Source organism: Patagioenas fasciata, chromosome 1, assembly GCF_037038585.1.
Source record: "Patagioenas fasciata isolate bPatFas1 chromosome 1, bPatFas1.hap1, whole genome shotgun sequence".
Taxonomy (NCBI): Eukaryota; Metazoa; Chordata; class Aves; order Columbiformes; family Columbidae; genus Patagioenas; species Patagioenas fasciata.
This window is the reverse complement of record NC_092520.1, coordinates 135,127,471-135,142,103: the sequence shown is the minus strand read 5'-3', so window position 1 is coordinate 135,142,103 and position 14,633 is coordinate 135,127,471. Positions and strand designations below refer to the sequence as shown.

Below are 14,633 nucleotides of genomic sequence, written 5' to 3'. Positions count from 1 at the left end.
AATCTTTAACAAAGAGAATTTTTAAAAAATATATATGCATGTCTGGCAAAAACAGCGTTTCATATTGTTCTTACAGTATTTTATACTTCTACTCCTGATGTGACTATATATAGTTTATAGCCTCATTTACTTTAATGCGCTACCTGAATAACATAATCATAGCAATAACTATGGTATAGGGTTGTAAGGTGCATGAACCGCTAATGCTTTCTGACGATTTAAATGACTTGTTCATAAAATGTTCTTTTAATAATAGTGGTAAAGCTTTTAGCACTAGATGTCAAAAATGCGAAGAATATTGGCTTTTTCAAGTGTTATTTCTTTTCTAGCTAAAGTGTGTTTTAATAATAAATAGCACCAAAAGCCAAGGTTATGTGGCTCTCGTCTGCACCGCACAATCCAAGCAGAAGACTCTTCCCACGTATGCAAACAGCTTGACCTCTGCCTGCGCAATTATGTAACAGCCCTGGTGTGTTTACTATTTCTTTGTTTAGTTAACAAGGTGTTTCTTTTATCAAGAAAGGTCAGTATAACCTGCAGGAAAAAAAAATCATCACAATAGGTGCAATATTAGTCTGTCACTGCTTCATAAAGCTCTCTCTGGCAAAAAGGGCTATGCCTTTGTATTGTAAATTGAGCAGACTTGGGCCACGGAAGACCAGCCTTTCCAAAGGGAGGTGTGCTGGGAAGTCAAGAAAAGGCCGGGCAACTGCTGAGGGGAAAAAAAAAAAAAAAAAAGGAAACAAAACGGATAAAAAAGAAAGTGTGATTTTCTTTTCAGTTAAGCATCTTCAGGAATATATTTCTTTCTGTATCTCCAGGTTATTTGGCGTTACAGGAAACTGTGCTGCCTGCAGTAAGCTCATACCTGCTTTTGAGATGGTGATGAGAGCTAAGGACAATGTTTATCACCTGGACTGTTTTGCATGTCAACTTTGCAATCAGAGGTAAGAGAATTTCTTGGGTATGTTCCATAAGCTAAGTGCTAATTCGGCAACGGTGTGGGCATACATTCAAATGAAGAGGAAATATCTACCAGTAGTGGAAACCCAAGACTGAAAGTAAGATCTGGATACTTTTCCTGGGGCTGATATAGAACATCTTTCATGACCTTGGCCAGAAAACTTTTTGTGCCTCAAATCCCCCATCAATAAACACGAATAAGGTTACTTCCTCTCCTTCAAAAGACTGTCAACTTTCATTAATTAATATTTATAAAGGACTTTGAGATCCCTTTCTGCAGAAGAGCATAGCACTATCATTTGTCATTATTACGCTGATTTCACTTGAATTCTTCATTTTTATCACATGTATTTCTTTTAAAGCACGTGTAGTTTCTTCCTGTTGCCAGAACTGTAACCATTTAGATTTAAATGATGATATTCCCACCATTTTCTCTGGAGCAGCATTGGACTTCTTATGCCCTGTTTCTATTTTCACATCCTAACTGTAGGTTAGAAAAATCCCAAGGATCCAAACATGACACTTTGTTCTGAAGCGTCACACATATGGTACAGTTGCAGGACGAATGTCAAAAATGGTAAAATTGTAACAACTGGATTTTTCAGAGGTGAATACAGCAAAACTCATAGCAGCTATGCTCAGAATGGTGACCAAATCCTGTCAGAGATTTCTCCAGGAGATCCATTTATGACTCCACAACAGCTGGTAGCAACTTTGCCAGTGACTTCTATGAGGTCTAGGAAATGAGAGAACCAGTTATGTCTGCTCCTTAATATACCTATTATTTTCATTTATTTTTCAGTTATTACATGGTCCTATTTAGAGTTTTATAGCATTCGTATTTTTTTTTCATTTTCAGGTGGGAAGAAACACAAGATGTACATTCCTAGGGAAGTAACAAAAGATTAGGATGATAATAGTCTGACACGACAAAGTTAGATACAGCCCTAAATAAGCTTTGCTAACTCACCTTGTCCTACAGTGTATTATTTTGTAACACTGTAGTCATTTAAAAATCAAACATCCCTAAAGAACCATAAAATGTACAGCTGCTAATAAGTGTAGCACACTACAATTACGCTCTTTAAAAAAAGCCAAATTGACCTTTTTCATCATGTTGCATGGGAAATTAAAATACCAGGCAAGTAATAACCACTGCTTAAACTATATAATAATGCAAAGTAATTATAGGTTCTAATGCTATTTAAAGTCCTATATCAATTTTGTCTTGCCACAGAACTAAGAGGCTATATTCTGAGTAAGGCAGAGCCTCCCTTAGTACTTACTTAAGTAAGACACACGCACATTCCCAGGTTTCCTTTCTTAAACCCTTCACATCCCTGTTTTTTTCAAACCACGGTTCTAGTATCATTATTAAAGCGCCTAATATATTTCTGTTGTTCGCTTCATTTATTACATGCCATAATGGGTCTGCATATCTTTAGTGTTGGTTATGCACAATTAGCACTTAGTTATTGTCTTGTCACTTCAGCCCGTACAAGACAAACTTCTTTAATGTAAGAAGTCAGCTAATCTTCATCAGTCAAGCAAAGCAGACGTTTGTTACCCTGAGTGCAAAAGATTTTCATCACAGCACTCTTGGAGATGCAGAAGTGAACTTTCTTTTTCTCCCACCACAAAAAATGAAGCTCTTGTGATTACTTTTAATATTCCTTTTTTACCATTACAAGTATGAACTAATGTACAATTTCACTTTGCAGCTAACATACATCATACGGTGCCCTAGGGCCACTGATGCCCCTGGAAAAGTGCTGTTAGGCACTTCTGAATTGGAGCTTTCCTGGGGTATTTAATAATTCTTAGCTTTGTCATTCCTGAGCCTTCAATCTAGACCTTTACTTGATTATTACTTTGCATGTAGTTTGTACAAAAGGTTCCTGAAATAGTCTTAGACGAGGCTTAGGCTGGGAACAAAATAATAGATTTACCTGATACACAATCTAGTTCATCTAGTCAAAACAGGGAGCAGTTCCAGAAGTTTCAGAGAATTTCAGAAATTCTCAAGTGTCCCTAATCCCAATTATATCGCAATAGTTCTCATGGAGCCTAATAAAACAGACTGTCTACAGGATACTTTTCTTCCTCAAAATTTGTGGCTAGTGGCACTCTGAAGAATTAATTTTCGTGTTTTTTATAATAAATCCTATTTCATGGGTGCTCCAGCATAGCTCTTATGTGGTTTCTGTGACAAAGCATCCACTGACTACATTCTCTCGTTAATAAATATATTTAATTTTTTTGTTTTTCATTACTTGTATAACAATAAAACCCAGAAATGCTAGACACCTGACCCATCCCCAGTTTTGAAAGGTTTTTTGTATCTGCTGTGAAACCTCCTTTCTTTTAAACTTATTAATCTTGTCAGTCACCATGCCATTAATAATTTCTGTTGCCCTTCTCAGGATTCTTTTTTCTTCCTCTAGTTAAGTTAATCAAAACCAAAGAGCAGATTCTGAGTGAGGATAAGTTTATAAGATAGCAGTTTAATTTTCTCTCTATTCCATGCTACCTGTTTGTATGCAAAATGATGTTATTGAGTTTTTTTAGATTTGCTCTTTCCTTTAACTTCAACCACTATCCCTAACGTGGAACTCATTTATTGAAGAGAATATTTTTATTTACAAACACATCACTGATATCCAAAAATCACTAACAGAGGTAACAAGGCTCAACAGCTATTGCAAGACCTTTATGTTTGACCTCAGGCTCCACCTTCACATTATCTTCCTCCAATAAACTTTAAATCCTTTGGGTCATTCTTTTTACCAATAAAAATGCAACATACCTGGAGTATATTTGGTTCCATATTTCAGATTTTCAGTTATCATCTACGATTTAGGTTTTTTCTCCTAACAGAATATATGCAGTGTTCATGAGTACACTAAATTGTTTCTTCAGCTCACATTACTTTGTCTTTGCCAACACTGAATTTCTTCTGATGTTCTGTGCCTGGTTGCTCCTTCCAGTCCCTTCTTCCTTCCATGCTACCTAATAATTATATTAATTCATATCACACTAATCCTTGGGGCAGCCTTTGGGCTTGCTATTGCATGACCCTCATCTTCCTACCCTTTAAAATAGTTGATCCTGGCCCAGTTAGAGAAAGGCCCGCCTGTTTTTGCCTAGTAATTTTTGTGAAAGATTTGGTGATTTTTCTGCTTTTATGTACAACTTCATTGCTTTATTATTTTTTAGTATCTACAACTCAGCATCCAGTTCTAGTCTCAGTGTGGACCCCCTTGATTTCAGGGGACTTTCGTTCAGACCATAATCTCCATCTCTGAACTAACTCATAATGTGCCTGTCCCATTTTAGTGGCCTCCTGAAGGCTACATTTTCAGAGTAAGAAGAAAACAACTTTTTGTCATATATGGTATTCTAGGAAGATGGACTACAGACAGGACTGGAAGACATCTCCTGAGCCACTAAGCCTGGTCTCCTGGTGTCAAATAAGCACTGTCTTATATTTTCCCTTTCGTAAAGCTATTCAGCTCTAGGATCTAATTGCTTCATCCAGCCTGTCTTTGACATATTTTCCCCATTTTTTTCTTGATACTGATGCTTAAAGCTGTCGGGATTTTGTAAATATTAAGCTCTGCTCCTAGCCTAAAGGTTTTAAGCATCCCCTTATCTTTCATGTCTCTGTCCAGCTTACTCCTAATTTGAAGTTTTCCATCTACTAAATACCCACAGAGCTTAGTGACAAGTCATCTTAATGTTGTGAGTCTGTAAACACATTAAACTTCTCCTCAGAAGCACTTCACCTCACATTGTCAGTAGCCTCAAAATAGTTAATTTCTGCAGAAAATTCAAAGGAAAAAAATTGTAACCACTGGAAAAATAAACTTGTAAACAGACACTGCCTTTCACACTTTGTCAGGTTGCATGTGTGTGACTAGCAAAATGGAGTGGAAAATCTTGCAAGTGGGCTCAGCTGTATCTTTGCTTGACACTTTTGACTACAGTGATCATGTCAGTCTGCCTTCAGCTTTCCCACTTTCCAGAGTTTCCGTGTCCTTCCTTTCACTCGCTGTCGGCTGCTTTAGCAGCTTGTTCTATACTTCTGTGATATTTTCTCTCCACTGTCTGAAGTCAGCTCAGGATATGGTTTAAAATCCCCATCTGCTGTCACTGAGGGGTGTTTAAATCCACTGTTCTATCCTTCTATCCAAAATAGCCTTTATTTTAATGGAAACTGGAATGAAATGGTTACATACTCATTCAAATTGCTGTCCTGATGTAGCTGTAAACACTTACCTCTAGTATAAACTGTAAAATGCCCACACAATGCTGCCTTTGTTCTCTGTCAAGCAAGGGGGGAGGGAATGTCATCCTTATTTCAAACACCAACATTAGATTTTTGCGTGAGTGGTCATTTTATAAATTCTGAAGACCTGAATACTGTTTATTTCAATTGAGTGTTTCTAAACTTAGAATAAAAATTAGTACATTTTCTATACCTACTTAAAAAAATAGTGAACGAAAAGCACACCAAGTTGAGGTTTGTCATTGTAAGTTGAACCATGGATTCTGTGTGCATATATACTACATCGTTCTGGTAAAATTATACAAACCCAGGCACAGCTACCACTTTCCAGCTTTTGACAATAAATGGACGTTTTGACAGAGCTCTAGAATTAGTAAGCCATAGGTGTGGACTGATGAACTGTGGTGTAAAAGAGTGGCTTTGTTCTCTTAGTGATAGATATAGATGAACATTAATTTGAGTTTTACTGGAAATTCAAAGGAGGTTAAAAAACGGGAAAGGAGGAAAAGCAGAGGACAAGTTACATCACTGGGTGCACAAAGCAGAGGGGAAGGATATGAGTGTAGTAAGTCAGCTTTCTTTATCCTAGAGGAAATCAATTAAATGCTTCCAGATTTTTGTTTCATTCTACAACAACAAAAATCTGACATTACCAAAGGAGGCACTTCACACACAGCCATCTTTGTTCACAGCAATATTTCTCTCACTTTCTTAAGAAGTCTTCAGTACTTTGACACACATTCTGTACATCAGAAAATGTAACAGACAGCAGTGGGATCTGTTCTGAACAATGAAATAGCTATTTCTCAAAACTGAAGTTTTATACTTCTTGTGATGTGTCTAGGCACACCTTCCCCTTCCAAACAAGGCGATAACAGAGGTAATTTTGTAATATAAATGGCCTTACTTTAGCCATTGTAAAATATGACAGGAGTTCTAGGATGTAGGTCAATTATAATGGTCATTTTACTGATGTCACAGTTGTGTTAAAAGTAGTATTGTCAATTCATGGTGGTACATCCAATCTGGCATGTTAATGGAACCTATTGTATGTTTTTTCCTGTTCATCTTGCATGCCTATTAAATAAATTGGGTGAGGGTTTTAAGGAAGGCAGAAGACTATACCATCTGCCTGCTAGAAGAGTAGTAGTCTTACCTCATTATATACTCCTAACGCAGTGGCATCTCAATATGCTCCTTGACTCCATTTGATATGCACACCCAAATTGTGCCTTGATTTACATACTGTGCCATTTCCATTAAAAAACAATCAAACAAACAAAAACAACCAACCAACCTAACAAACAAAAAAGCCGAAAACACTTACCAGAGGTGGAAAGCTAGGCTTGAATTTACCATTTCTGTTTTAAAGCTGAGCCAGGTGTAAATCCTGGAATGTGCAAAACCAACCTGAAGTAGTTGCATGATTTAGATCTTTTACTTCAGAAGAGGCCAAATCTGATTTGAGAGTCAAATAAGTCTGAGAGTGTGGATGTACTGAATTTGTCATACTTCATCCCTCTACTTGCCTTGTCTCGTACTTGGGAGCTAGCATGCCACATTTATGTTTTTCACCTGGTGCTTACCTATTTGTCACCTAATGTGTGCATAATTCACAGATTTAATGCCTAGGGTCACATGCAAGCCACATTGTCAGTGTTTGCCAATGTGTTTCAGTCACTGAATTAGCACAATATGAAAATGGTTGCAGAATTGAATTTGAACCATAAGTATCACAAGTAACAGGTTTCCACCAGGGCACAGGGAATGACCCCCAGCGTGCAGTTGCAGCCCCAGATGAACACAGGGGGGATCTTACCATGCAGACAGACTCTCACCCCACAGGTTATCACAGAGCCAAGCGTGTCTAGACAGGGCACTGGCAGCCTCTCTGCAAGACAGCTGTACACTTGGAAGGTAAATGATTTGTGGAATTGTGTATGTTTAAAGCCACTCATGCATAAAACTGTCAAATGCCATGTAGACATAGGTAGAGCATTTCTGGCTCGACATATTAACATAGCAAAAGCAAGAGGAATTGACACATTTTATTGGGAAAGGCATCCTGACTCCTTCATGTAGCTGGTGTAGTTTAAATCAAACCTTGGCACTTCTCTGAGGGCTGAGAAACAAAATCCTTCAGCCTGCATTTTGATGCAAGCAACATTGGAAGAAGTCACATGTGAAAGTATTGCTGCGCAAGGGAATTGCACTTCAGGAGCCTATTTTTCGTTTACTAAATATTTTAAACAAATTAGTCCGCTAAACTCTGTGTTACGTTGGAACACAAAGGAGTACATAGCTGAATAACAGAGTTCGGAGTCGGTGCTTTCTGCTGGGCTAGCAGAGGTGGTTGTGTCTCCCGCTGGTGCCTGACCCGCCGGCAGAGCCGCCCTGCTGCGCGATAACCCCCTGATGTGGTGGGCACTGTGGGACAGATGTCTCCTGCTCAAACCCCATCGGTAATTCTTGGGCAAACTGTAATGGAGTGACTGACTTGTCACAGTACCTAGCTTCCCCTGCTTTAGTTCATGTTAATCCGTATGTTCATTTAAGAGAAACTAATAAGGAATTTTTTTTTTTTATGTGACTTCTTTGGGACAAACACTTTCCCATGTTAGCACTATTTAAGACTCCTTTGCCTAATCTGGTAAAATGCACAAAATAATTTTTGTGAGCATTGCTGTCAATGGACAAAAACACAAAAGGTGTAAGCTAGAGAAACCGACGAAGAACATCTTTGCTTCAGTATTCTGCGTTTCAACATACCTGCTAAAAATACTTTTCTTTTGTTAGTAGCCTAATACACCAGGATTGGGTTGGGAAACAGAGCAGGAATCTGTAAATTCTATAAAAGAGTCTTGACCATAAACAACTTAAAGATTTTGGGATCATTCCATAATCTCTATTTTCAATCATGATCATTAGCAGGCAGTAATCCTATAGAGAAAAAAAAAAAAAAGTCCACAAATAAACAAACCAATTTTCCTTTAAGAGCAGAGCTAATTCTTTTCAATCCACTTTTTTATTACACTATTTTCCCTCTATCTATTTAGCTAGCATAAGGATAAATTTCCAAAGCTACCCAGTTGGAAAATAAATGTGTTCACTGTTTGTCTAGCATTCCAATCTTCACAAATGTAAATCAGTCCAACTGCTACTCATTTAAACCTCCAACTTCACAAAACATTAAAGGACTGCTTTCAATACAGAATTTAATCTGTGACAATTCACCGAGATTTCTGCTTGAATATCATTAGAAACTGACTATCTGATAAAGATAGACCACTATCAGGGGTCAGGCAGGTCAACCTGTGTCATTTACGTAGTTTTACTGGGTCAACTACAGCAGGCATCGCTATTTGAAGGTTAAATTGTTACAATTAAATACATATACAACTACTCCCATAGCTACTCTGTTGTTAAATCTACCGTAAACAGCACTAGCATTTATATCTGACCCTAATTGTGTCCAAGATGTCACCATTTGGAAATTATACAAAAAAGGACATTATGATCCATTACACATTAAACAATACTTTATGTAGTGAGATCCATAATTAGCTGGTAGAAACTGGTTTCATTTATTCACATCAGTGTTAAGGGGTTCATTTAGGTTACTTTCTTTCATTTTAATTGGAATAATGTGAGCAGTGCCTCCCAATATATTTTATAGCTGAAGAGTTCACTATAAACAAAGGCAAGTAACCCTGCCAAGGCAGTCACTAGGGAAACTCCTTTTCTTTGCATTGGCCCCATTCACTTGCTCCCTAAGTATCTTCAAGAAGATTGGCTTTGGTGGGGGGAAGGGTTGAAAAGGGTGTCAGTGAAGAGCCTTCTTATATACAAGCAAACTGCTTTAGCTGGGAAATCCTACTTCTCTGGAAGTTTGAAGCCAGCCAGAAGCATTAATGTTATGTGATTTTCCTATTAACCAGAAAAAAAATCAGATTAAATAACTCAGTAGCATTTTATAGCAATCACATCATTCCGATCCATATAATAGTATAACAAGGTAGGTATAGTTATACCACAAGAGAGAGCTGAGTAACTCAATTTATAGTCAGCTTCTACAGTAAAAGAAGAAAAAAGGTTTCTCTGCATACCTGTGTGTCTCTGGTTTGCACCACAATATAGGCAAAGTTATGTGTATATTAGAAATTATTTTCAGAACCACCAGTTTAAATTAGTCCTAGTAAAATATTCAATGAGAATATAACAAGAAATTCTTACTGGTACGTCTGCACGAGACAAATGTAGCATACATCAGATGAGCTTCCCACTGCATGCAATCACTTTGTTTTCTTTCTGATTTGTGTAAAAGCAGGACATTTACTTTTCACTCAACTCAGTAGCCTGGGATATTTATTCTGTTTTATCTGTGTGCTAGTGACCTGATCCAAGACTCCCACAGTCTTCAGTGGGCTTTGAATGAAGTCTTTGGCTGGGGGAGCAAAAGCGCTTGAATGCACTGGGTTTTTTTGAAAGCACAGGATTAATTCTGATACCGGAGCAATTCCTCCGCTGAGCTTTCGTATATGTGCACACGTATCAGCATGCGCTGCGACAGGCAGCAGAGGTGTGAGCCGTGCGGTCGGTACAACAAAATGCTGAACACTTGTTGTGCAATCCTTACGTGTAAGAGCCTATCACATAATTCATCCTGAAACTGTGGTTTGTTTGTTTTGTTTTTTCCCCCTTATTATTGTAATTTCAGATTTTGCGTTGGGGACAAATTTTTCCTGAAGAACAACATGATTCTGTGCCAGACAGACTATGAGGAGGGTTTAATGAAAGAAGGTTACGCACCCCAGGTTCGCTGATCTGATGCCACATCATTAAGAATACAAAGCACTATGTTCTTTTATCTTTTTTCGTCAACGTGTATATAAGAAATGACACAGGAACCTACTGAATAGCATAGATATAGGGAGACAGAATGGTTGCGTGAAATAAAAGGCGGACTGCACCTGTATGTAGTGAAAATTGCTCCAGTTCAGAGATGAATGTTAATTAAAAAGGTACTGTACATACAGCTGGATTCTTCTTGCTTGCTCTTGGGGTTTTTTGTTTGGTTGGTTTTTTTGTCTCTTTTTGTGTCATTTGGCATGAGATGTTTACTTTGGACTATTGTATATAATGTATTGTAATATTTGAAGCACAAATGTAATACAGTTTTATTGTGTTACCATTTGTGTTCCTGTTTGCTTCTTTGTATTGTTGCATTTAGTACAATCAGTGTCTAAACTTACTGTATATTTATGCTTTCTGTATCTACCAGCTATTTTAAATGAGCTGTATCTTTCTAGTAAAAATAATTAAAGAGCAAATCCCAACCATTATGCTACACTTAGAGCTTAAGAATACTGTTTACATTAAAACTATTTAGAAAACTAATAACTCTAGCAGCACCTGCTGCTAATGATGCTATGGTAAAGGGTCTATCAGCACTTCTGTTATAAGCCTCTATTTTTCAGGGGTTAAGCATCTGCTGTTTAATTGCATAGATTTTTCTCAAAGAGCACTTTTATTTTACTACAAAATTTTGGAAAAAAAAAAATCTGACCAGTTTGGGATATATTATAAAAGGTGCAAAAGTTAATGATTTTGGGTGCTGCTTTTGTGCCCCATAGGCATTCAAAATGCCTGGACTTGATTTTTAATTGAGCTGGAAATTAAGCCCTAATTCAAACCAGTGCTTCTGGGTATCTTATTTTTTATATATTTTTTAAAAATGTTATTTTTCTGAAACCATTTAATTTTGGGGGGGAGGAGAAGGGAGAGAACTTCGGTTTATATACATTTTTAACATTTCTTGAAATCTGAGGGCTCTCTCTCTCCTTCCTTTTTTTCTTTCTTTTTTTTAATCAGGGCTTAACCCTAAAGTTTTCTGGGGCTGTGTCCTCTACAAACCCCAGAAAAGAAGTGAAACTAGAAGGCACTGTAAACAGCCCCCTCTAAGGGTCTGTTTACCTTAAGGAAATGACCCTGAGCTGACAATAAGAGAGTGACTGATTATTAATTACCCACCTCAGTGAGGTAATTTAAGTGCTGATGTAGATGGGACAAAATTTTGAAATACCAATACAGAAAGTGAGAGCTACAACACACGACTGCAAAGGTACTTTGCTGTCCATGACAACATCCTACAGATTGTCCCATCAATATTGGCAATTAAAATCCTTTTGACAGAGGTGGAGTCACTGCTGCCAGCTACTGTTGGCAATCAGTCCATTTTCTAGGAGAGATGGACCTCTGTTTTTAAAGCCATGAAGCGATTGCATCAGCAGGATGTCCCTAAGTGCTCATGCCCCTGACAGAGCTTACAGGTGTTTGGCAAAGGAAAACAGGATGAATGTTTAAAAAGTTGTTAGATGCACATTTAATTCTTTTCTCTTTGCCTAACCTAGCTCACCGGGAAAGCAGCCTGCATTTAAAAAAAAAAAAAAAGGAAAAAAGAAAAAAGAAAGAAAAGAGAAAACCACTATACCGTTATACCCTATGTTGCTGTGAAGCTGAGCTCTTGTTTTTATTTAGGTTGAGAATGTCCACCTCTACTCAAGTTGAGTGCTGTCCTTTCCTGTCCTTCTGTCCCGTTCAACAGTTTCAACATGTTTTTCCTGGGGATGGGGAAAGAAACTTTGTAATGCCATGAGGTAATTCCTCGAGTGTATGGTTTGGAGTACACTGCACAGTGGCTTGATTTAGAAATGGGTATTTAGTTCAAATAACTATTGTTACAGTGTGGTTTTGTTTCTGGCTGTGAACCCTTTTAAAAATAAGCATGGCTCACAAAATTTGACTTTGACTCTTACAGGACCAGTAAGAAATGCAACGATTCCTCAGGCTGTTTTTGTTAATTGGAAGAAATAGCTCTACATACTTTTCCAACTGAACTTTAGCCTTGTTTTGTGGAACATCTTCCTAACCTGGAGTACAAGTTTCAGTTCCACTCCCTTCCACAGTCCCTTAGTGTCTTTGGGATAACAAAGCAGTTGATGTCAGAGGTACTATTAGGCTCTTCCAGATCTACTTCAAGTGCAATAAACAAGTTGTCCTTTCCATGAAGGTGAGGATGGCCAGGAAGGAATCATGTAATCTTATTTTGATCCAAATTCAATTTTCTCCTCCAGTTTCTGTGTGTCTTTCAGTTAGAAACCAGAAGGATCTCTCTTCTGCTTTCCACTAGCAAACTACAGACTGGATGGAAATCCCTGGTTCTGAAATAGGGATGGGGAATGGGAAAGTAGGGACCTTGCTTCTGTCTTTGACTTGCTGTAAGCTTGGGCAAGTCACTCAACTTCTCTGTGCCTCAGTTGCCCCATCTGCCAAATGGGGCTAATGCATACACTGCTTTTGTAAAGCATTTTTGGCTCTTAAGAAAACCAAGAGCTGTGCATGCAAAAGTTATTACACTAGTAGCATTAGGACATTTTGGGAGAAGCAGAGCATTCATATGTACAGCAGATAACCACAGACCTGAGGTAGGAGAGCACCAAAACCAGCTAAGCTTCTGGAAGGCTTTGCTGAGGATAGAGGCAACTACACACTAATAGTTCTGTAAATGCTAAAGCACTCATTACCACTAAGTGCCACTGCTCAGATCTTTATGGAGTAGAGTGGAATGGGAAAAGAGTGGCTCATTGTTACATGCTGTGTTACTCATATGTGCATATGTGTGTTTTGTGACATATGCTCAAAATGGGGAAGAGGAGGGTGGTCCTGCTATGGAGGAAAAATAAATAGTCTCACCATTCTATCAACCTTAATTGATGTAAGGATAAAGAAATCACATGCTTGTTTGAAGTGCTGTAATGGGCATGGCATTGCTTTGAGCACTTTAAGCTCATATATCTTGCTCACATGCATACCTAAATTTTGTATGTAGAAGATACAGTATAAACTTAGATTTGAGGTAGGTCAAAGATCAATTACACATTTGCCTGTATTTCGAACTTCCATCTTGTCTGGCTGTTAAAATAGTAACTTGGAGTTGAAATATTTAATGGAAACATTCACAACTCCAATAAAGTATAATATCATAAGACAATATTGAGAGATTATCTGCCGGGCCACTTTATTGATCTTTTGACAGAGGCCTAGACCATTCCTTTGGGTTGCTTTTAGTTACCTACCTTAGAGGTTTCCTTCTCCATTGCTCTGTGTATGTTCATTTGCCAGGCAGGAATGCTTCCGCTTGTATCTCCTGTCTTTAGCATATCTTCTCTCTCTCTGTACAAATTTCTAAGTTTAACCAGATAAAAACAATAACAACAATAATTTTAAAAAATATATTATTATTGGATTACTGTTTTTTAAGCCACATGGAAAAGTGCAAACTACTAAACCTTGATTTTCAACTGTAGAAGGCTCCTCTGCCAACCATAGCCTGCTGTTTCTGTTATCTGCCACGACTGGTGATGAATCAAGACTGCCTGGATTCTGCAGAAACAATGACCAGGGCTAAAAGTTGATCTGCTTCATAATTGTATTTTTATCTTACTTGAAATATTCTCTGTGTTGTTTTTTTTTAAGCACACCTTCTTGCCTCTTCCTACCCTCCCAAAATGCCCGAATTTATGCTCATGTAATGCAAATAAAGAAAAATCATCCAGCAACCCCTCAAATGTTCCTAATTGTCCACGTATAAAATGATGTGAAAAGTGGTCAGTGAGAAGAGAGACTGTGGGGAAATGAAACAAACAGGGACCGTGGCAAGGTTTTGCCTGTACAGACAAAGTACTTCAAAGGCTTTTTTCAACGTAATATACAGCAGCTTCTTATAATTTTCTCAGCAGTAGGTAGTTTACAGTCATCTGTACCTAGAACAAATCTTGTCAAAAATGAAGGTCTGTAGTGATTGCTGGGTATAATTTTATACATTTAGCTGATTCTTCTGAAAGCTTCCACTGTGCTGCTGTTGTCAGACTAAATTATCAATTTAGCTATTTGTTGTTTAATGAATAAAAAACTCCTATGGCATTGGAGATGTTGTGGTTTCAATAAAGCAAAAGCTTTAACAACTCAAACTACAGAAAGCAAAGTGTGTACTGTATATAAGAATAGTGTTTTTATTCCTTTAAATACCACTTTAGATTAAAAAAAAAAAAAGCCAGTTACATATTCACTTAATACATTTCTCCTACTTCAGTCCAATGATGCAGACCAAACTTGTTTACTGTTCACTTCAGTACCTTGCAAAAGGGAACCAAAATACAATATGTGCAAGGTAATAGGCCATTAGCACAAACCTGCTCCCAGTAAAAATCTTTTGTGTAGGCACACTTTCTAGAAGCTGCCAATTGTGGGTGATAGAAGTACTATAAAGGAGGTGATTTTAATACTATTTAAGGCATTAAAAGCTGAAGAGTATCTGTTTAAA

General features: G+C 37.7%; 1 protein-coding gene across 4 annotated transcripts in view; it reads left to right on the top strand.

The window, feature by feature from the left end:
- LMO3 (LIM domain only 3) overlaps window positions 1-14,238 on the top strand; it is a 63,664-nt gene extending 49,426 nt beyond the window's left edge. For all 4 annotated transcript variants that reach the window (XM_065849995.2, XM_065850030.2, XM_065850020.2 and 1 more), the window contains 2 exons: window positions 822-947; window positions 9,969-14,238. In XM_065849995.2, coding sequence (XP_065706067.2) covers window positions 822-947; window positions 9,969-10,074 — 232 coding nt within the window. In that variant the 3' untranslated portion in view covers window positions 10,075-14,238. The remainder of the gene's footprint in view (window positions 1-821; window positions 948-9,968) is intronic.
- The last annotated feature ends 395 nt before the right edge of the window (window positions 14,239-14,633 follow it).